Source organism: Anser cygnoides, chromosome 31, assembly GCF_040182565.1.
Source record: "Anser cygnoides isolate HZ-2024a breed goose chromosome 31, Taihu_goose_T2T_genome, whole genome shotgun sequence".
NCBI lineage: Eukaryota > Metazoa > Chordata > Aves > Anseriformes > Anatidae > Anser > Anser cygnoides.
The window spans coordinates 1,741,657-1,764,538 of NC_089903.1; the positions used below are offsets into that span (position 1 = coordinate 1,741,657).

The 22,882-nt window shown below is 36.1% G+C and overlaps 1 protein-coding gene across 1 annotated transcript in view; it reads right to left on the reverse strand.

Annotated features, from left to right (window-relative positions):
* Positions 1–22,882, reverse strand: part of LOC125180597 (adhesion G-protein coupled receptor V1) — a 248,473-nt gene that overhangs the window by 31,994 nt on the left and 193,597 nt on the right. The window contains 16 exon segments of the mRNA XM_066985287.1: positions 187–316; positions 970–1,172; positions 1,793–1,973; positions 4,951–5,127; positions 6,960–7,333; positions 8,688–9,030; positions 9,032–9,432; positions 10,656–10,873; positions 12,970–13,096; positions 15,583–15,849; positions 16,241–16,364; positions 17,002–17,165; positions 17,780–17,960; positions 19,810–19,995; positions 20,084–20,210; positions 21,962–21,994. Of these exon segments, the coding sequence (XP_066841388.1) occupies positions 187–316; positions 970–1,172; positions 1,793–1,973; positions 4,951–5,127; positions 6,960–7,333; positions 8,688–9,030; positions 9,032–9,432; positions 10,656–10,873; positions 12,970–13,096; positions 15,583–15,849; positions 16,241–16,364; positions 17,002–17,165; positions 17,780–17,960; positions 19,810–19,995; positions 20,084–20,210; positions 21,962–21,994 (3,236 nt within the window).

Consider the following 22,882-nt stretch of genomic DNA (forward strand, 5'->3'; position numbering starts at 1 on the left):
TTAAGAAAAGAACTGAGGAACAGTTCTTCCCTACGAAAAAAGACAGCTGTATGGGGGTGGGGATGTAGAGGTGCTTTTTGTTTGTTTTCAGAAATAACATAGAAAATAATGCCAAGAAAGACAAGATTTTTATGAACGAGTAGAGGTCATGAAAATACAACTAAGGGACTGATATATGTGCCTTACCTCCTCCCTCTGGGTTCAACAGCTCCACTTTAAACGTTTTTTCTAATTCAGGAATAGTATTATCAGTGATGTTAACAGTAATGTACTTGTATCTTTCTCCTGGCTGAAATTCCAGTGTACCCACAACAGCCTGCAATATAAGAGCTCTTCATATTTTTGTTCAAGTCTAATGTTTTCATCCATGTAAAAAAAAGAAACAGAACCTTCATTTTGTCTTTTTCAAAACATCTACTTTTCCTCACTTAAGCTTTAAAAAAAAATCTGAAAAATCTGTTTTACAAAAGAAAAAAAAAAAGAAGAAGACATCTAAGTTGACATACTGGTGAGCATCTGCATTCATGTACATTTTTCTTATTTTTCTGCACAAATGATCAGTTGGACAAGCAAGTGCAGATACACGCAGGTTATTTTGCTAGGCATATACAAATCCCAGTATGTACAAGCATAATGTTAACCTGTACATGCACTTGAATAATATGGTCTGTAACAACAGCAAAACTCACAAATTGCTACACTGAAAACTCTGTTAAGAAAAAAAAAAAAAGTTCAAAACCAGAGGCTTTTCCTAGACAATGCAACTTACTGCAGAGAAAAGAATGGAGAAGTCACATGATGTATATTTTTAAGTGAATATTACATATCCATTTGCCACATCACCTTGTAAAGTAGTCTTTCTGTGAAAGAATCATAGCTGGGCTAGAGCAGTCAAACTGAAAGCTATCTCCACGATAAATAACTCTAATTAATTCCAAAACAATTATACCACCTTGGCAGTTGCCATACCTGATAATCTTTGGGACTGAAAGCTGTGACTGGCACTGTTCTGTATTCCACCAGAACTGTTCCAAGAAGGCCTTGTGCACGAACTACCAGTAATCTGACGTGTCCAGCTTCTTCTTTAATAGTAATATGGGGCACAGAAGAGGCTGGAAGAATCATTTTATCACCTGGCTGAGGAGGTGGCCCCACAGAGAACTGGAGCAGACCTGGAAGACAAGAATTACTACTTACATGGCTTTTCATAACAAATTTTAAAGATGATAAACAATTTAAATAAAGTGATTGATAACATATCTTGTGATGGTTCTGAAATTAAAAACCACATATACCAGTATACCCTTAAGCCTCAATCACACTATTTCCAGAGATGTGCTGTGTGCCTTACCCTCTCTCACTGATATTCTTGTCAGTCTTGATAAAAGGCACAGCACAATAATAAAACCTTCTCTTCCCAAAAGAGCCTCACAGGCCACGGTTTTGCGTATTTACTGGTACAAGACATATGGAGAAATGACTCTCATTGTCAGGAATTCTCATTTGATGAAAAACCTGGACAGGATCAACTACATGCAGAGCCTTTATTTGCCCTCACAAGAGAATCATTGCTTGTTTGGGCAGGGAAGATTTGAGGCCTTTTTGTAAAATTATAAAAGAAAACTAATTCAGTATTCATTCATGTATATAAACAATGAATTAATTCAAGTCAGATAAAGTGGAATATATGAGATTGCTTCCTCAACTATTACGACCAAGCAAAGTTTTCATCTGACTGGAAAGAACTACACAATAATCTGAAACAAAGCTGTATAATTCCCATCATTGTTACCGTATGGGTGGTCACTGGCTTTGATGCTGATATCAGTAGTTTCCTTTTCTGGATCTATACTTGCTCCACTGGTAGGAGTTGAACCTAGTTTCCCATCTCCAGACACTGCAGAGACTAATGTCACACGGAAATATTCATTTAACTCCGGAATGTCATCATCAATAACATGCAAATTTAACACCTAGAGAAGGACCAAATCATGGAGAAATCAAACCATGCAACATTCTTTGATTAGTCAGTCAGCTGTATCTGCTGTATAGTTCTGAAAGCAAAGGACACTATTTTTGCTCTCCACATAAATTCAACTAATTTCTAAGATAACATTTTATGTCTAGAATATGCTTTCCAAAAACAATGCTTCCAAGCTACTGGAAATGGAAGGCATATTTTCTGAATTGTTTCAAACTACATAAATAAGTGATAATAAATACTTGTTTGGTTGGTTTTGTATATCTTCACAAAAGCAGAGTTTAATTTCCATGTACTGAACATGAAATATCTGATAAATTTTAAAATCTTTTTGAAATTATGCTTATGAAGAGACATTACAGTGATTAATCCAATTTAGAGAGCAAATAAATTGAGCTTATTATACCACCTGACACTTTGACCTGCAGATCATACGATTTACTAACATAACCTTGCTCTAAACACGCTAACACATTCACTTCAGAAAATTCCATCTTTCTTTATGTTTCGATATGGTCGGACAAACATATAGAAAACATTTAAGTAGCTGATCATATTTAGAGGCATGGTAATGAGTAGATTACAAATGTCAGTTGAAAGTCCCTTAGGATATCCCACCTGAAGAGCAGCTTGCTACCAGCCCGTTTCTTAGAGCCATGCACATTAGCTCCTCTGTATGTATGCAGTAAATTGGACCAGTAAGCTGTGTAGCAAGAGCCTACATCAGCCATTTTCTGCCACTAGATAGAGTAATGTGGGCCTCGTCTATGTTGCCATGCTAGAAAAGCTTTGGAAATTTCTGCTATATATGATTGTATGAAATGCAGTAATATCATTTCACAGAGAAATAAAGCTGAATGAACAAACTATTATAACATGAATGAACTATTTTCAGATACCACACGCTTTTGCCAGTCATCACATTATCCAGATTCACAGTTCTAGTGAAGTCACTGGGATCCCTGCAAATGACTTCAGCGAATTTGAGTCCACATTGACTTCTGCAGCCTGATATAAGTGAAACTGAGGATGGTATTTTCTACTCACAATTCATCCTTATTATACAAACAATAATAGAAAGTGTATGTTGTTTCTACAGTACTGTGGTCCCGCACCACTTCTTCAAATAAATTTAACAATTCTGTGCTGTACATCAGGATTGAATTCATTGAAACAGATTATTTTTATTTCTATTTCTAGCACACGCTGTTTATTACCACAGAATTTTAATCATAGGACAGCCCACGTTGGATGGGACATCAAAAGATGAAGTTCAATGTTTCATGGAAAAAAAAAAAATAGATGAAATAATCCAGCACCATGTTCAACTGCATCTTAAGCACCCCTGGTGATGGGAATTCTACCATAGAACCATACATTGGTTTGGGCTGGAAGGGACCTTAAAGCCCACCCAGCGCCACCCCCTGCCATGGGCAGGGACACCTCCCCCCAGCCCAGGCTGCCCTCAGCCCCATCCAGCCTGGCCTTGGGCTCTGCCAGGGATGGGGCAGCCGCAGCTCCTCTGGGCAGCCTGGGCCTGGGCCTCACCGCCCTCTGAGGGAAGAATTTCCTCCTTCGCCCCCTCCCTCGCCCTGCTGCCCACGCTGCTGTTGGTGCAGCCCAGGGTACGGGTGGCTTTCTGGGCTGCAAGCACACATTGCCGGCTCATGTCGAGCTTCTCATCAACCACCACGCCCAGGTCCTTCCCCCCCCAAGGGGTGCTCTCAGTGCTTTCTCTGCCCAGCCTGTGTTTGTGCTTGGGATTGCCCTGGCCCAGATGCTGAGGTCGGGACAACCCGACCCTGTCCCTAAGGAAGTCGTTCCAGTAGTTGTAAAAAATTTCAAGACAAAACCTCTCCCACTCTATCTTTGTACTCTTTGCCCTCTGTCTTCTCCTGTGGTTTCTTGAGAAGAGAGAGCCTCTGTCAACTCTGGAGCTGCCCTTTAGGTACTGTAATAATGGGATCAAAGTCCCCTTCTAAAGGGTGAAAAGATCTAACCCCTTGAGTCTTTCCTTAGAGGACAGGTTCTCCAGCTCTTTGATCATCTTTCTGGCCCTCTTTTGGACCTCCAGTCTGCCCACATAATTTTTTAATTGTGGGCCTCTGTAGCTTTGAATTCCTACTCTTCAGTGTATCCTGGTATCCTGGTATTTCTTTTTTCTTTTTCTTTTTTTTTTAAACTAATTCAGATAAGGAATTTCGTAAGACTTTTAGAAAGCTTTCTCAGAAGCAGCTAAAGCTTCCCTTATGTATCATTTCTCTTTCTCTCCCCCAACTCAGAGATGCAATTCTGATTACCAATTTCAGGTGTCTCTAAGGCCAGAATATTGAATAATTTCCTTATGTTCCAGTTGCTCGCACACTTTATGCAGAGGAATAGATTAAAGCAGACAGTAATCATTTCAGGGAGACTCAAAAACAGCTATTGTTACAAGAACACCTTTAATCTCCTGTTTCTGATTTTGAATTTAAAAGGAGACAGAACCTGGATAGCCTTGAGTGCAAGAACAGCAATGAATCTTACTATTGCCTATTTAATTGTTGTGGACATAAATTTGAGTTACAACACTCAGATCAAACCTGATCATTTTCCAATTTCGAAAGTACATGGACTATCTACACTTTTTAAAGTATATGTACACATACACATAAATACAGTTAATATTTTTTATGTATATGTACATGTATCTAATATGTACATGCACACATGGTGACTTTTGAACTGACATATACACAGAGCTACAAATAACACTTTCTTGTTGTCAGGGATGGAAAAAAAGAAAGAAAGAAAATATATATATAACAAAAAAATAACAACATAAAATAACAAAATAAAAAATAATAAGAAGAAAAGCCATGTGAAGTAAACACTCTCTAGTATGCAAACCAGCCAAGCACCCTCAGAAGGTATTTTCCAGGAGGTTTGTAAAGGACAGGATGAATTGTTAATAGGAAGGTAGGGTTTACCTCTGATCTCTGCCAAGGAACGAATGTGATAGTGCCACTGCTATTAGAAAAATCGGTAACAGAGTAATTAATGCCAGTGGAATCAACCTGTGAGATAATGTACTTTATATACACATAGTCTAGGGCTCCCCTTGTACGCTCCACAACACAGGATATAGTGGAACCTTCATCAGCAGTCTGGAAGAAAGCAAAAATTTGGAACGTTTATTACTGTCAAAGTAAATCAAGGCAATTTCATTAAATAACACGAAAATATTTAATGCCAGACAAATGTTCAAGTAAAAAATTGCTGTCATGTTACTTTCAGCTCTTTTGGAGTGTTAGGAAGCTGAAACTGACCTTGATGCCAATCAGAACAATCCTAGTGGAATCTGCAAAAGTCTGATGCCTCCCTGAGGACTATTAAGGTAACAAATAACAATACACTGCAGTTCGTCCTGGACACAACCCCTTTCCTAAAACTATGCGTCAGAGACAGAATCAATATGCTTGAAATGTACCTGTCGAAAGCAAATGAAACTATTGCTTTATAATAACGTCAATATTGTAATTTTCCTTAGCAATAATTTAAAGAAAGATTTGGATCAGCACTTTCTCTAACCAGACACACTATGGATAGAAATAAACTATACCATCATCATTCAGAAAAACAGATTTTTCTCTTCTACTGTCCTCCTTACAATTCTGTATCTTCACAGATAACATGACTTCTGCAGCGACAACTTCACGTCTCTGGAATGAAGCTTTAATTGGTACTGACCTTCTATTTTAGAAAATAACGTTCATAAAATTAACATAGAAAATAATTTTATCTGAAAGTTATTGGAAAGGTTAAAGCTATCTTATGCATTAGATAAATTTCAGGGCTGCTTTGTAAGAAAGCATAGATACTGTGTGTGACTTCAGCTGCCTAGTAGACAGATATGCACAGTTAAACTACTGGTAAAAAAATGCTGTGTTCCTGCATCACCACTAAGAGCTCTAATACTTCCCTGGTGAAATGGACATATGATAGGTGCAAAACAATTACCGTGCCATATAATTATTTTTTTTCTTCATGGTTGGCTGATGATCTGTGGCATCACAGCGTATCAGAGGTACTTGAACCTGAAGGAATCTATTATCATAGCATATGGTAGGCACACAAGAAGCAAACTGAACCAAACTGAAAACTAGTATCACTCAGGCAAGACAGTTATTTTAAAAACATCATAAGCACTTTGATTAAAAAAGAATGTAATTAAAGCTCATAAGAGTTCCCAAATGAAAACTATATTAAATTTTTTTTTCCACAAAATAATCCAATACCAGTAGAGATAGCTATCATGTTATTCCCCCTTATAATTGATTAAAGAAGTAAAGAATGATTTATGTTTATTTCAAGCCTCCTCAAAAAGTAGCAAGTTTACACTCTGCATATAGAATGGATACCACTGAAAAAAGATTTCATCTGTTAAAACTAAAACAACAAAAAAAACCACTACTAAATCAACCAACTGACATCAAACATATGCAAATTATAACTTAGTTTATGACAGCAAATGAAGGTGGAAAAATCCATAACACTTTGTCATTGCATGATCTCTAGTAAAATTATCTCAAACACATCATGTGACACAGAAAACTAAAATAAAAATCTTTGCAATAATCCATTCTCAAAAAAAAACCAGAGAATTAAATCTTACATTTTAACTGGTAACTCAAATGTAACAGAAGTGAAGGTAAAATATTTTTCTAGAAAAAAAAAATTAAGCCTTAGTCTTCAGTTTATATAGTAAACTAAATTTTCTTAACCATTTTTTTCTTTAGTTTTTTAAAATTATATAGTAAATCCCAGTGGAACTGAGGTTGTATTAACAGAACATATGCATCTCCAAATCCTAGGAAAACTTTGCTTAACCACAAAAGCAAACACTGCAAAATCTAGGGTTTGTTCAGGTCACTTGGTCCTGCCATTTAGCTTTCTGTGCCTGAAATATCACCTACAATTTCCATTATGACCACCTTACCTCAGGGATACATGCTCCAGTGAAGCCAAATAAACCATTAGCATTATCACTTTTCTGTATTCTTAATCTTGCTGTGGTGTTTTCTTGTGAAATTCGAGCTCCACCACGCACAGAAATGAGCTTTAGTATGAATAATTCTTCTCCTTCTTCCTCTTTGTCATCCTTTGCAGACACGATGAATGATTTATTGGTCTCTCCTTGCCAATACTCCAAATACCCAGAGACAGGGTGGACATCACTTTTTGCAGGAGTTGCATGAAGTTCATAGATCTCTGCTCGTGTCAACTTACGCTCATAAAGCCTTACATCCTGCATTAACCCTGTGTACCTACTGCTGCCGTTGATTCCTGCTCCAATTCTTACTATTCCTGGACCTGAGAAGGAAATTATAATTTTTTCTCATGTTATTGTATTTGTATGAAACAGTCAGCAACTGACTACCTGTTTTTCTTAAAAACCAATGGTAAACTGTTCATTGTCCCTGGATGAGGAATCATATTGATCTTGAGATCCAAAATCAGGAGGTTCCTTGAGCCTCATCTCAATGTTACAGGTAAGTCCTCACAGGCCAAACAATTCCATCCTATGCTGTCCAAGTTTTTCATCCTATTAGTTCTAGCAGCACATTATCATCATCCCTCATTTTTATAAGTCTTAGAGACTTGAGGCTCCCTCTTTCCTCCACAGATTTTCAGAGCAGAACTGCAACCCCTTTTAGCCCTTGTTTTGCTGAACAAATCCTACTTTGTTTCCCTCTGCTAGGGCAGCTGATCCATTCTGATGATACTCATGATTACTGCATTAACCCTTCTGGACATCCATTTCATCCACCACACTGTAATTCCATGCAAATTCCAAACTCTTTTTACAACAGCATTTATATTTCTCTGTCTCCAAACTATAGGATCACAGCTGCCTCATATTCATTCCTACTCTATCCTATTCTGTGCCATGCTATGCTCTTGTGCTAAAACACACACATCAGCTGTTTTCAGTTGCCTTTCAGAAAACGAAAGAAAACAAACAAACAAAAAAAGCTGTGCTCTTCAGTGTATTGTCATACATATGACACTGAGTGGCAGTTGTAGAGATGAGCAACCACAGGAACTGATAAAAGTCCCAGGGCACAAAGTGGAGGATGCTGAGAAAAACTGGGCTGCTATGCACACCACTGTGTATTACCCAACATTCAACGGAGAGAGATGACATACTTGCCTTACTATTGCATTATCCCCAGACACACGCCATCCCCACTAATAAAGAAAATTTACAGCACAGACATATCCTTCTAGCAATAAAAGCATAATTGCATTTCACATATATTTGTTCTAGAAACCGAGGGAGGGAAAAAAAAAAAACCTCTCAGCCTCTCAGCTTAGCTACAGTACTGCAAGTGTGATGGAAATTACTAATTGCAGAAGTACTATTCTTTTTACAAATGGAAAATTTGATTTCTTAAACTTCAACCTGGAATTTTAAAAGCAGAAATAAAATAGTACACCATACAATTAATAGTCCTCTACTCTCACTCAACATCGCAGCAGTTTGAATTTTTTAGAACATTCACACAATTTCCATAGGCTTTCTGAAAATCCTCAAAGAATTCTTATCCATTCCTTTCAATTAACTTAACAGATATAATCATTTCAGTGTATTTCTTCCACCTTTGAAGTGGCTAGACTATGCATTTCAGAGCTTTATATATGGAGAAAAATAGCAAAGGCTCACCATCAAGAATTGCTTCTCCTTTTAGACTCTTCATTCCTCCCAGAACTAGAATTCCATCAACGTAAAATTCAATTATACTTTCATCCAGAGTAATCAGAACGTGAAGCCAAGTATTCTCATCCAGGTATTTCATGACTGATGTTTTAGCCATGTATGTCATATTGGACCCTAATGCTGTATAATGAAGCACTACAGAAACATGAGAATCATTTGTCTGAATTTTCACACCATAATATAAAGTCCCATTATCGTTATCCTTTTCAACTATATAGCCATCTGTACTGACATTAGGAATTAACCAAGCTGAAAATGTAAAATTGGTTACTGCATTATTTCCATTGTTATGGGTATTCAGGACCGATAATGCCAAATGCATCCTCTTTTCCACTGAAATACAGAGCGTCTGTTCCACTGTGATGGCGCCTCATGTGGGGCTGTGATTGTACTGAGCTTGGGAATGATCCAAGCAACAAGAAATCTACCATTGATGGCAGTCCAGCTTGGAAGGTACTAGACAGTATTTCCCAACCTAGTCGGACAACACCAAAGGTGCCTTGCTGTCTCCAGATGGTGAAGTCCGTAATATAGGAAAGGTCATCTTCAGAAAGAGTATCTTCCACTATCTCTCTGTCCTGGCTCTCTGGATCTATAACAAACACTCCAAAAGGGTCATCATTGAAAGGGATCATGACAGTTACAGTAGGACTGGTTTCAGATAACTGACCACCAGGACCAGGAGACCCACCTGCGTAATAGAAGTTAGAGTAAAAGTTAATGATTAAACAACACACTCAGAAAAAAGTTTCAAAGTACTTTTTTTTTTTTTTAATAAAACAAGTTTCTAAAAAAACCTCAAACCCTCCTTTAAGATCCTCTGGACTTATAGCAAATGATCTAACTTGAAAATTACATAGGTTAATTGTATTATTCTTAAAACACTGTGCTGATGTAATTTCAGTAGAAAACAAACCCACATGCTATTTTTCAGCTGTAAAACACACAGATGTCTTTCAGGTGAAACATGACAAGGTCCATCTTTTCTTAATTAGCCAATAAGGTAGGTTACCTTTGATTCGTTTGATAAGCATGGGGGCCAAATTCAATTCTTGTATTGCTCAAAGACTTACAGGAATAGAGAATGGCAAAATCTTGCCTGTTGCCTCTGATACAGAAGTACATACACCTTGCAGAAACAGTAACCAGTTGTGTGTTAAAACTGCTGCCCAGTCCTGGTGTTAGTCATCTATCTTTGCACAGTAAGAATTCATGATATGAAGATCATGTTGTGAATGGAGAATCTCCGTGTTCAAAGTGTACAGTGATCTACCTGTTATAAGCAGGAAATCTTTTGTACATCCGTATGGACTTCACTTACAGGAAAGGCCAACACACATTTTCACTTGTATCAGAGCACAGAAGACCATGAATAGTACTAAAGTGGAATTAATCCAGATTAGGAAATGTGTCCAGTAGCAATTTAAAGTTGTAATTTAAGTCATGTGAAGTGGTAACTACAAGTATTTTACCTCCTCTAGGGAAACAAACAAACAAAAAAGCAACCTCTATTATGGTAGACACACATAACCTTTAATACCTTTGTTATTTCTTTGTTAGTATCTTTGTTTTATATTTTGTGCATGGAGATCTATGTATCTGAAATTCAGAACTCTTGGTTTTTGAAATGAAACTTCTGAACTTTAAGAAGTTTAATTTCAAAAACCAAGAGGCATCCCTTTTAAAGTTCAGATCACCAAAATGTGTTTAACAGTAATTCGGGAACTGAGTAACTCTCTATATATGGAAATCAAGATTAAATGAAAAATAAGACCTAAAACCTTACCAGAAAAGCATAGGATATCAAGACATGATTCAAAGCAATGCTCTTTCTAGTGTTGGTTTCTTTTTGATTGATTAAACATAACTCTTTTCTACCAGATATGAAGGAAATGGTGATATGGAAGACAATACCTGAAGCATTCACCAACTTTAGAATGTAAAATTCATTGAATTCAGGAATTCTATCTGAAATGGCACGTAGTGTTATTGACTTCGACCTTTCACCATCCATGAAGCACACAGTCCCATAAGTTTCATAGAATTCTTCTCCTGGCTTCAGTGCAGAGTTATTATCAAACAACTGCCAGGTCAAAGAAACATTGCCGAAGTGTCCTCTGTGTCTCAAAATCCTGTTCAGTGATACAGAAAGAATGAGAGTCCTGGCAGGCATGCATCAGCGTTGAGTAGAAAAGGAAAATGTGGAGACTCCTTTTACTGTAATCTTCCTTACAGTAAGAAGTAATATACTATGTAATATAAAGTAAAATGCTAATATACTACAACTGTTCCATGAAGCCTTCCTTTTAAAGGCAACCACTTTTGCAGTACAATTCTACTCCCGGAATACGTACTTTAGAAAACAGAAGTAGCATACGCAGGTCCATGCAGAATACTACTGTGAAGCTACACATCACTGTGTCTTGTAATTCCAATTTATAATAATAAATATGAATGCATAATAGTTCAGAAAGTTAACATTAAAAATTAATATACTTGGACACTCTTAGACAGGAAAGAGAATCATCTACATTTAACCACAAACGTTTCTCCTTTCAGTCATCAAGTCTACTTAAACTTTTTCTTACACTTGTATTAAATTAGAATTACATTCTACGGCTTTCAGAAATCTACTGTTATTTGTGATTAAGAACGTAGTAAATGAAAAGATTTTTTTTTTTTTGGTAACTATCTGCTAACACAATTACACTAATTTCAAAAAGGCACTACAAATAAAAAGTGACCCATACAGTGCCTTTATTAAGAGTGCGCTTACATACAGGAAGTTTGCTTCTGTCGGTTTGCACGGTGACATAAAATGCCTTATAAATAGATTATATCAGGTTGAAGAATTAGTTCAGCTAAACTAGTCCAGCCACAGCAACACATTTACGTTGTTTCTGCTTCCAAAGGTTTTTCTTCTGTGGCGTTAACCAGGGTGCTCTATCCCAGCTGTGTAGCGCTGCTGCACTAACTCCAATTACCTCATTAAAACCTCTGTGTTTTCGGTGGTTTGGTTACATGCTACTTTGACCACTTTTTTATATGCTACACAACTGTCAAAGTAGTGACAGTATGGAAGAGACAGATCCCTAGTAAATATATTTTATCAATGATGACTGAGCAGGTTCCTCAGATGTTGGAGATCTTGGTATCCTATAATTCCATAAAGCACCTGTATATAAGCATGTTTACATCAAAACAATATTCTTAACACCACCAAATCCACAAAAATTATCCTGCAGATTAGACTATAAAGGACAAAAAAACAACAAAGCCCAAAACAGTGAACAGCACAACAACAAACACACAATGAACTTAATATCCTCTTTTCTTGAGACTATTCATATTTCAGATGTATTGACACAAGCATAAAGAACCAATTCACAGCCATAAGCATCTGCTTCAAGGCTTTAAAACAAACAGACAAAAAAAAAAGGATGATTTTTTAAATGCAAGAAGAACCTCTTCCCTAACTATTTGCACTATCGCATTTATTGTGACCTAACTTCTCTTTACAGCCTGTCTCAAGATTTCTTAACGAAAAATCATTTTTTCATCCAATTAAAACCCCATAGTAAATTTATGAAATGAATGTAACAAGGCGAGATGCCAAGTGCATTCAATTTTTAACCCTGCTAATTCTTCAATATATCATGGTGGCACAAAGGAAAATACTTTCAAAGGTCAGACTAATGAAGAGTGTCACATCCGGACTTTAAGTATAGATTTCAATCTGTAATTAACAGATAAAAGAAAAAAAAAAATACAAAAACAGAAAGAAAGAATACAGTAGTTTGCAGTTGAAAATTTCAAAGATGGGTACAAAAAGCCACCTAGTGCCACACAGTTTTATTTAGCTATTTGTTGAGTGTTTTTTTTTCTTTTTCTGTCAGCCTAGGTTATATTGTGCTCAATCATTCAGATTTTTCTGTATCTACAGGTTCCTGAGATTATAACAGAACATCAATGCTGAAGTCTTATTTAGTTACATTTCAACATGAGCTTCTGTGCACTTTTTAATATTTACTGTGTACTCCATAGTATTACAGGTGATGTCTTCAACACATTACAAATCATTTAATCCAAAATTTTGTAAAACTGTTTTTCTATAGTGCACTTCTATCAATGCACACTTGTGCATTTGATTTAATCAAAGTGCTATTTATAAAGTACCACATACACCAGTTCCAAAAGAGTGCAAAGATATTCTTTAAACGTTACTTACCAAAAAATGTTACTTTTGCCTTCTTCAACTGGCTTCTCTAAAGGTTCCAAAGAGAAAATTCCATTAGGATCATCATTTGCTTCAATAATAACTGTTGCCATTCCAGCCTTAAAGATAACTGTATCTCCTAAAAAAGAGGACAATTATTATTATTAAAATTGGAATCAGAAATGTAGGTAACTCTAAATCCAATTATGTTTTCTACTCACTACAATTGCTTTTATACAAAGAAAAGGACAATTATAAAAGTCAGTGAAAAACAGAATTTGAGGTATTCAGCAGCAGGCAAATCAGAGTAAAAGTATTTAAGTAGTGTACCATCCAGAGAGCAAGACGTAAGATTTTCAGGAAAAATGACATGAACTGAGAAGATGTGATTCTTACTACACAGTATCCTTGCATGTAGTTGTTATGTGAGGTAACATTTTCTGTTTGATCATCTGGACAAGTCAAAAGAATAAGATATTCAGAGGTACAGAATAAAAGAGTAAGGTATTCAGAGAGCCCCGACCTTCTTTAGACCTAGAAGAAAAGTATTGCATTTAAACTAAATACAAGCTATGAGCAATGTCTAAGAGTTTATTCACTCCCATATCAAAGAATATCTAAAAGGAAGAAACATAAGATTCTTATTATGTAGATGGGAAGCTAGCAGGCTTTCAGTGTGCATATTAGTACAGGTAAATATTAAGGGATGTTAATTCTAACTCCATTGCATTGTCCATAGATGAACATAATGTGTCCACACCCACCCCATTTTTTGTCTTCTTTGAAAGTGTCCGACTAAATTTTGTTCCACGTTAAACAATGTGCTTATTCCTCTAACTTCATATACCTCTATTTGTATTTTCTCTCAGGAACAACAGTCCCCAAAAAAATTTCAGAACAGTCAAGGCCACTGTATGTAACCAATCATAGAAAGAAAACCAACTTTTGCTTTCAGGAATATGTATAGAAATATTCTTTATTCTTAGTGATTCTAGAATGGCTGTAAAACTATATGATGCTCATTTTAGAGGAAAAAGGAGGCTATGGATACCCATTCCCCATGTGCTAGGAGAAAAGCCATGATATGTTCCCAATGGGGTAGTATTGGGAGCTACCAGTAGATCCTGAAGAAAGTTATTAAAGTAGAAAGAGACAACAAAAGAGAAAACTTATGAAGGAAGAAGAATGGTTTTGTCTAATCCTTTCCCTAGTCTGATATTTTATAAGAGACCTGGGTACTACAGTGAATACCAGCCGACCTTGGGAAATAGCTTAGCTGCCTTATACTCAAATTACTGCTTTCCCTGTCAACCTCTGGCTGCCTGCTACCAATGTTCAGGGAAGGATTCAACTCAAGATCAATGCTGCCTTGTGAGAAACTCACAGGCCAGCCGCAGGGTGTCCACTGTAGCATGACCTCAATCACTTCAGTCTTATCGACTGCTAAAGACTAAGACCATCAGAGACTGTAATGAGAACTAAGATGCTTAGCGTGCTTACAGATGAAGAAATCTAATTTTAGGTTTCCTAATCTTGAATTGAATACCTGGTAGGTATTTTACTTTGAGAACGTGTCACACAATCTGAAGGTATAGTCTGATGGTTAATTGCCATCATCTTTCTTTGCTTTATTAAATTACAGCCCCTCAGGTTTCAATGGCTGATTCAATACAGCTTTGCTTTGCATTGCAAAGATTTGCAGCAGATTCAGAGCCTGTTATTACCTCTCAACTAGAGAACAGTAAAAAATGAAGGGCAGTAAATTAAAATTTGATAACACAATTGCAAATGACTCTCCCACAACACCATGAGTTTTGTTGGAGCTAGGTGTGGGGAGGGTCTTTATTAAATACTTAGGGCTCTGGAAAAATTATGAATTTCTTATACTTCACTTTTATTTTCTCATGTATATTACATAACAGTGATAATTTATTCTAAAAGATATGTATTTCAAAAACGTGAGGAATGGGCTGAATAATTTTGGTCATTCCTTTTTAAGTGTAAACTTTGAAAAATAAATAAATAAACAAAAATACGTTATTTCTAAGGTAATAAATCCTTTCTTTAGAGGTGGTCCCCTGGGTAAATTGTGACATATATTTTTCTGCAAATTAAGCCTTTTAAAACTATAGTCTCAGAGTGAAAAAAATGTATGCATACTTTTCGCTACTAATAAAATAGAGCAATTACATACCCTTCCTCCAAAATATGGCAGTTCTGTTTGTTTTTACAAAAATCATGTAGTTTTGTAATACACTCTGGAGCATGAAAAAAATAACTAAAAGAATACCTCTTTTCCTAAGACTGTTGGGTACTAAATTTTGTTTTTTTTTTTTTTGCTTTGTGTTTTTGTATTGAAGTCCATCTAATTTGGAGCATTTATATTTGAAAAGGGACTTTCACTCCAGTTGTTTTTGCAGGCAAAGTATCAACTCTATCATTTGATTTTTGTTTCCAATAAAATAATTAAGGATGAAAATTCAAACACAGTATGCATTTATTGTATAAAAATCTTGAAGCAAACATTATTCGTATAATTCTTGGCATTTAAATATTGCTTTATGATAAGACCAAGATACTAAGAAATTGCCAGCAAAAAAAAAAAAAAAAAAAAGGAAGACTTACCTGTAGAATTGAAAAGGATAATATAAAATGTTTCATCAGTTTCAGGGGTATCATCATCGTTGATATACACAGATAAATTCTGCTCCCTTTCTCCAACATCAAACAAAATGACACTGTTCTTTCCACTGGGAACAAAGTCTCCCTCTTCAGCTGTTGCATCTCCATTAACAGTAATATACTGGACAACAACAGCGACATCAGCAGATCCATTCCTTAGGACTGTAAAGTTTGCAACACTTCCTTCTTGAACACTCACTGTCACAGGTTCTGAAAATACAAAAGCAACAAATCTGTCTGAGTTCAAGCCTGAGTTGCTTGCATTTGCTCTGTTTTCTTAATTCTCTCTAGTAGGATCTTCCTCTTCAATGAAACAATAAGATGTATGTGATAAAGGTAGGAAATAATTCAGGTACGAGAGAATATTTTGTACCTTGCCTCCTAACTGATCTCAACATCAACAAAGAGAAAAATGACACACACAAAAAAATGGGAAGGTTCTGAAGGAAACAAATATAAATTAAATACAAAAAAAAAAAAAAGTTTGGGGAGCTTTTCCACTTGCTCTTTTGGGATTACGATTTCGCAATGATCTGGTTTGTGAAAAAAATCCGTTTTAGGTAGTGTATGTATTCCACATTTATAAACAATAATATCTAACCTGCAAAATAAATGGGATCATCATTCTTTGTTATTTGTAAAATTGCAGTGGTTACATTGCCCAGCCTGGCTCCACCGGTAGCATTGAATAAACTGATGGTGAATACTTCCTCCTCTTCAGGCACCTGAAAGTATTAAGACATTAATTTCTAGCATACAAAACACTGAAGAATTTAAAATGAAAAGTTAGGGGGATTAATAAGCCAGAGATTTCTGAGTGTTGTTTTTATTTGTCAGTCCTTATGTGTCTCAAGAGGGATGATAATTCATACAGTTATACAGAAATTATCATCCATCTACAGTTTTTGTAAGTAAGTCCCTTCCTCTTTATCTTGCACAGATGACCCAAAAGTTACCTTCCAGTTTTATGTTTCTGATACATGTAGTTTTTTTTACAGCTTTATTTATTTATCATTAGGTGTAATCTTTCTTATATTACTTCAAATTTATCAGCATATAGGATTAGGATTGAAATTAGGATTCCAGTTATCAAGATACGAGTTTCAGTCAAACTTTCCTATAACTTTACCACAGTACAATTACTCTCAGCTTCTACCTTTTTTGTTTAGAGGTATGCACAGCTTCTGAAATTTCTCTATGATTTGCAGACATTATCTCAGTTCTACCCAAGTATTTTGATATTTCCTACAAGTTATTAGGCTCTTGAGAAACACACATTCCTTTTTTCTCCTTATACTCTAATGTTTTAGTACTTACTCTTTGTCCCATATTCTCACCCCAAAACACTGTAAAAGTGTTTACCTCATCTGGCAGTGAGTAAATAGTGATATTTTTTGAAAACTCCAGATTATCAAATAAAATAGTCCCTTGCTCTGGATAGACGTCATTGGTACATGCTGGATCAACAACCCAAGACACACTAACATTTCCATAGTTTCCTTGATTTCTTACAACTCTGTAAACAGCTAAAAAACATAAACAGAGTCAGTGTGCATATTCAGAGCAACAGAAATCAAAAAGGAACATCTGAAACATCTGAAACTGAGAAAAAGGAAATACAATAATAACCAATTTCACTTCTTATGAAACCAGTAACATGTTGGAGTGCTACAGAAAAGGACACACAAAGACAGATTACTAAAGCAGTGCAAACTGCTTTAATTTCACATGTTAATTCTTGCCTGTAAAAGTAATTGATAACTGAATAGATCAATTAAAATCACCCATAGGAAGATTTAACTCTATGTTTCTCTTATATAACACCCCATTCTTCATTCTCCACAAACAGAGCTACTACCTCCACGTTGCACTTTGCACATACATCAGTACTCCATCCCTCCTGTCTGGAAAATTCTCTAGCAATCCTTTTTACTCAGTTAATCCCTCTGTTTTTCCACACCCATACTTCTCCACTTCACTCTCCGCTGCTCATCTTGCTTGGCATTGTACCAATCTGTAAAGTCCTGAGTGGAGATTTTAGTAAGAAGTCTCCTAGACTTCTGTTATCCTAGAACAGGGAAAATAAGACTTGCAGAAGCAGACAGCAGATAAAGAAGTAACTCTAATAAAAAGGAATTACCGGTATGGATGACTTCTCCTTTGCTTTCACTTATTGTTACTGTTAGTTCGTAAGGTAGAAACTGAATGATACCATGCGGATCATCATTCTTCAAAATGGTTATATTGACCATTGTGGCATTCCCCAACTTGCCTGGCATTTCACTGTAGCCACTAAGTACCACAGAATATAGCTCATCCAGCTAGAAGAGGGAAACTCAGTCAGAACAAAAATACATATTCAACATCCACATCAAAAACAAAATGGTCTATAGTCCACAGTCCCCCATCAGGCAGAAAGGGATACAAACTTAAAATGAAATCACACACATTCTACATGCAATAAACGTTTGTATAATGCTATCAAATAAAGGAAATTGTTAGAACTTTCTATCTCTAAAAGCATCAGTTTCTCCAAAAGTCTATTATTATTATAAGCAGGGACTTATTTTGTGTACTTAATTTAGAATCGCATAATTTCACAAGTAATGTTTGTAACACACTCTGAAATGTAAATTTTCTTTCCTCCAAGACTTCTTAAGATTCCTGGCTTTGTAACAGGTAAAGCAAAGATTTTTAAACCATGGACAGCATGCTAATTTAGAAAGAATTGATCAACTGGCTTTATTAATCTAATGGGACATGGTACTTTCAAAAAAGTATCAGAGAACATTAGAAAAAAATATTGCATTTATCTATCTAGAAAACAGCATTACTCTACACTGGGGAGAACTCAGTGAAACTGGCTGGTGGTTAGCAGTAAAGAAACACACATGAACTGGTTCTTCACATACAATTCAATTAAACAATGGTGTTCAGTACTACAGAATGTCATGGATGCTAAAACCTTACCTGCGTTCAAAGCGTAACTGCTTCAATTAACAGAAAGAAAATCTGAAGGCACCCAAAGATACCATCCATTACTCCAGACATCCTTGGACTGCCCACCATTGGAGGCTGGGATGGCATTCTGGAGGAAAGTGATTATATATGTCCTGCTCATGTATGTGGCTTTTGGCCACTCTTGGAGATAGAAGAGTATAAAAGGACCTCCTTATTTTTTAGTCCTGACACTACAATTCGTATGTTTTTGCCTGAGCATTTCAGCAGGATGACTTACCTAGTCTAATAATACTGCTGTAAGCAGGGAAATACTTTTATCTCAGCCTGCTGATGAACTAGTAAAAACTGGGAATGGAACTATTAAATAACCCGCTGTTTTAGTGCCTAAGTTTTACTAGATTAACTTATGTTCCTGGCTTCTGTAGTGGAGTTCAGACTTCTTATGTCTCCTTTCTTTGGAGTATGTAGGGAAAAGAAACCTGAATTTCTACAGCAGCCTATGCAATTGAAGTTGGAGTTGCTGTGATCCCCTGATTTCCTCATCATATGGTCCTCCATCCCTCCTTCAATCCATGACTGATGACCACCTGGCCCTACAAAAAGATTATTAACCTTCCTAAAACCTTTATGTTTTGTAAAGCTGGCTTTCTGACATCTTACTCCTAGATCAGCTCATTAGCAGGATCAGACAAACACAACTAACTGCTTATGCAAAATACAGCATAGGAATGTGCATGTAAAGGCAGCAAAAAATGCTGAATCACAGCAGCTAAAATTTATGTTAACATAAATGTGGTAAAATCAAACCCTTGCAAACTTCCTGATGGAATCCAGGATGGCTGATGCACAGGAAAGGGAACAAGCTACAGAAAAGCAGAAAGCAAAGAGAAAAGCAACAGACACATGCCTCAAATTGTGCAGATTTCTGGGATTACAAAACAATAGAGATATCAGAGAAATGAATATTCAGGCAAGACTGACAAGACCTGATTTGTATTGATATAAAGTGCTTTCATATGGTGCTTGACTATCTTATAGGCCTTTCAGTCACTCCTCCTCTATCTATTTCTCACACTTAAGAAAAAGAAAGCCTTCAAATGTTACAGAAAAATTGCTGGTATTTACAGGTGAAACCATCTATATTTTAGTAAGTGACAAACAAATATGTATGTGAATGCAATTTAAAGAGAGAAAAATATTAATTCTTACCTCTGGAATCCCATCCATCCTTGTCAGTAGAGTAATTATGATCTCTCTTTCACCAGGCTTAAACTCCAGAATTCCTGTGCTTCCATAAAACTCATTATTATCTCTTGGTTCTACAGTGTAGCGCAGAAACTGTCTGATGAGGCTTCCTCTAGTGCGAACAATCTGCAGCTCAACAGACTCCCCTTCCTGCAAAAAAATAAAATTAATCTTTTTCTAGCACTCTGTTAGAACTAAGTCGTCTGTAATGTTTAAGTGACGTTACTCGGATAGCTACCTTGATGCTGTAGGGACCTCTGGAAGAGGAAGAAAATTCGAACACTCCTCCAGGATCATCGTTTTCCAAAATTGTAATTTCACAAGTAGTAAACCCGTATTTCAGTATCTGATTTTCCACACTGACCCTGAGAAAGGAAGGTAAGAGGTTTTTTTCAAGTTGCAACTCTGTTTAGCAAATCCATACAGAGGAGATCAGGATATTGACAAATTTTATGAATAAATTATGAAAGCCAACAGTTACCTACAAGGATTAAAACAAGTTAAGAATGATACAACATCAGAATGTTTTATCCATTCGTAAAAAATGAATAAATAAATAAATAAAATAAATAATTGCCTCTGAAGTAACTTTTTGTTTGTTTGTTTCTGATTAGCTTTTTATAGCTAGTAACTCTGTTGTTTGTTTGTCTGTTTTTGATAACACATGCACACAACACACAGGAAAAGAAACAGAATAGTGCCAGGAAAAAAAAAAAAAAAAAGTTAGTTAAATTCAGAACTACTTTGTACTTGGATCAAGGTATAAAGGAAATTCCAAAATCACCTATGCTGAGATTACACTGAAAAGCATAAATTTCCATTATTGCTTTGTTTGTCAAAGTTTACTACTGACATAAAGAGGCAGAAATTTGACCCTCGATACCATGGATTTCATCCTCAGCTCTGTGTTAGCCTGCCTTCTGTAGATGTGGAGACTACCTGTAGGATCCCTGTCTGACTCTACAAAATGTTGGACCTGCTCTCAGTAGCTCAGACTCATTCCCCTTTCTCATTACTCCTTTAAAGCACATGCTGAATGGTGCAAGAATGAAGTACGTTGACCAAATACGCATACTTCAGATTCCTCTCAGTAAAGGATTTCTCTCTCTGGGCTTCTCCTACACCATCTTGATCGTACTCTGTGACAGGAATGGGCAGTATCTGATAACAGTAATGAACCTTGCATATTACTTGCTTGCCTTTCCTCAGAAGCAGTAATTTTCATCATTTTAAATTTCTTATATTAAAAATTCCAGAGAAGCACTATTGCAGGATGCATCAAGAATACACCTTCAGATTGATGGTCTGCATATGATTTATTACATGTAGTTTTAGGTACTTAGATTCCTTTGCATCTTTCACGTTTCCTGTCAGTATTGTATTTTTCAATGAAATCGTGGTCCTGCATACTGTACATATTTTTGTGCTTTCACTGTGCTACAACCTAGACTTTATCAAACACTATTTCATGAAGAAATGTGATCTATTATATCCAGTTTTTGAAATCAGGCCCAGAACTGTGTCCAGAAGCACGTTTTAAGTAACTGGAACCTACACACACAAAAACAACTTAGCATTGTTGTAGCACAGTCTACAGGACAGGGTACAGGATGCAAAATAGGTAATACCTATTTAATAGAGTAACGTGCTCATGTTTGTTACATGTTTAAAAAAAAAAAAAAAGTCGGTAGAAAAAATAACCTGTGTTATATAAATTATATGCATGTTAGTCTAAATCAAGATAACTTTCCTTGTCTTTGACTAGAGAAAATTACTCTGTAACTCTAATCAGTTCAGCCATTTAGTTGGGGCAAACTGTATTTGTAGCAGTTTAAAACAATTAATTCATTATTCCATGAAACACTCAAATATCAAACACTGAGCCATGCATTCATAACTTTCATCATTCACAGATCCTACATAAAGAAATGCCTTCAAGCAAGAACCCCATGCCATCAAACGAAACACCAAAGGGGAAGCATGCGTTGTCTGAAGAGATGCAGAGACGTGATTCTTGGGGGGGAAAGAAATGATAAAGACAGTTTCTGTCCAAACCAACCACTTCTAAAACAAAGCATTGATTCACTGAGGACAGAAAACAGTTCACCGCACTTACCCAAAGAACACGACAAACCTTTCTGTCTCTACCCTGTCAACACAGAGGAAAAAAAAAAAAAAAAAAAGAGGATGTAGAAAGTAATGAAAGTGCCACTTACTAAAATTTCAATACTACCCATCTTATAAAAGAACAAAAAACTAACAAAAGGGACAAAAAAAAAAAAAAGAAAAAGAAAAAAAAGAAGGCTTTCTTTTTACTTTCCAAAAGTTTATAATGTTCTTTTTATGGGAACCCTGCTTGCTTGGCATTTTCCTGTTGACAAAGGCCAGCAAGTGGGCAGTTCCCACTTAGGAGGAGTGACCCCATGACCAATTCAGCATGTCAAGAGCCACTCAAGGTGTTCCCTACCAAGCCCTCCTCAAAGAGCTTGATTACTGACTGCGTGATCACAACTGCAGCAGCCATCCACGATTATAACCCTTTATTAGGGAAATACATCTACGTGCCTCTGTGATATGGTGTTTCATCAGTCTGACAAAGTAATGATAAAAACAGATAAGCACAGAAAGAGTACTGATGGGTACACAAGGAAAAGTAATTAGGCACAAAATCACAGCAAACCTCATTTACAACAATTTTTTAGTTAATCAGATTACCAAAGTAGTATATATACATGTATAACATAAATACAAATATAAGAAAGAGAAGCAGAAGGAGAAAAAGGGGAAAAAGAGGGGACAAGGAAATAAAGGGACAAAAAAAAAAAAAGAAAAAGGGGAAAGGAAAAGGTATTTGCTAATCAAAAGGTTAAAAAATTAAATCAAGTTTCAACCAAGCATTTATAACAAAACTGCCACATGAAGTCAGTCAAAAGGGCAGCATTATTCTGCAATAGTAATCATGTATTTTGGCTTTCTTAATCAAAAATACATTAAATACAAAAACTGTATCGTCTATCAAAGCACCAAAAACAGATTA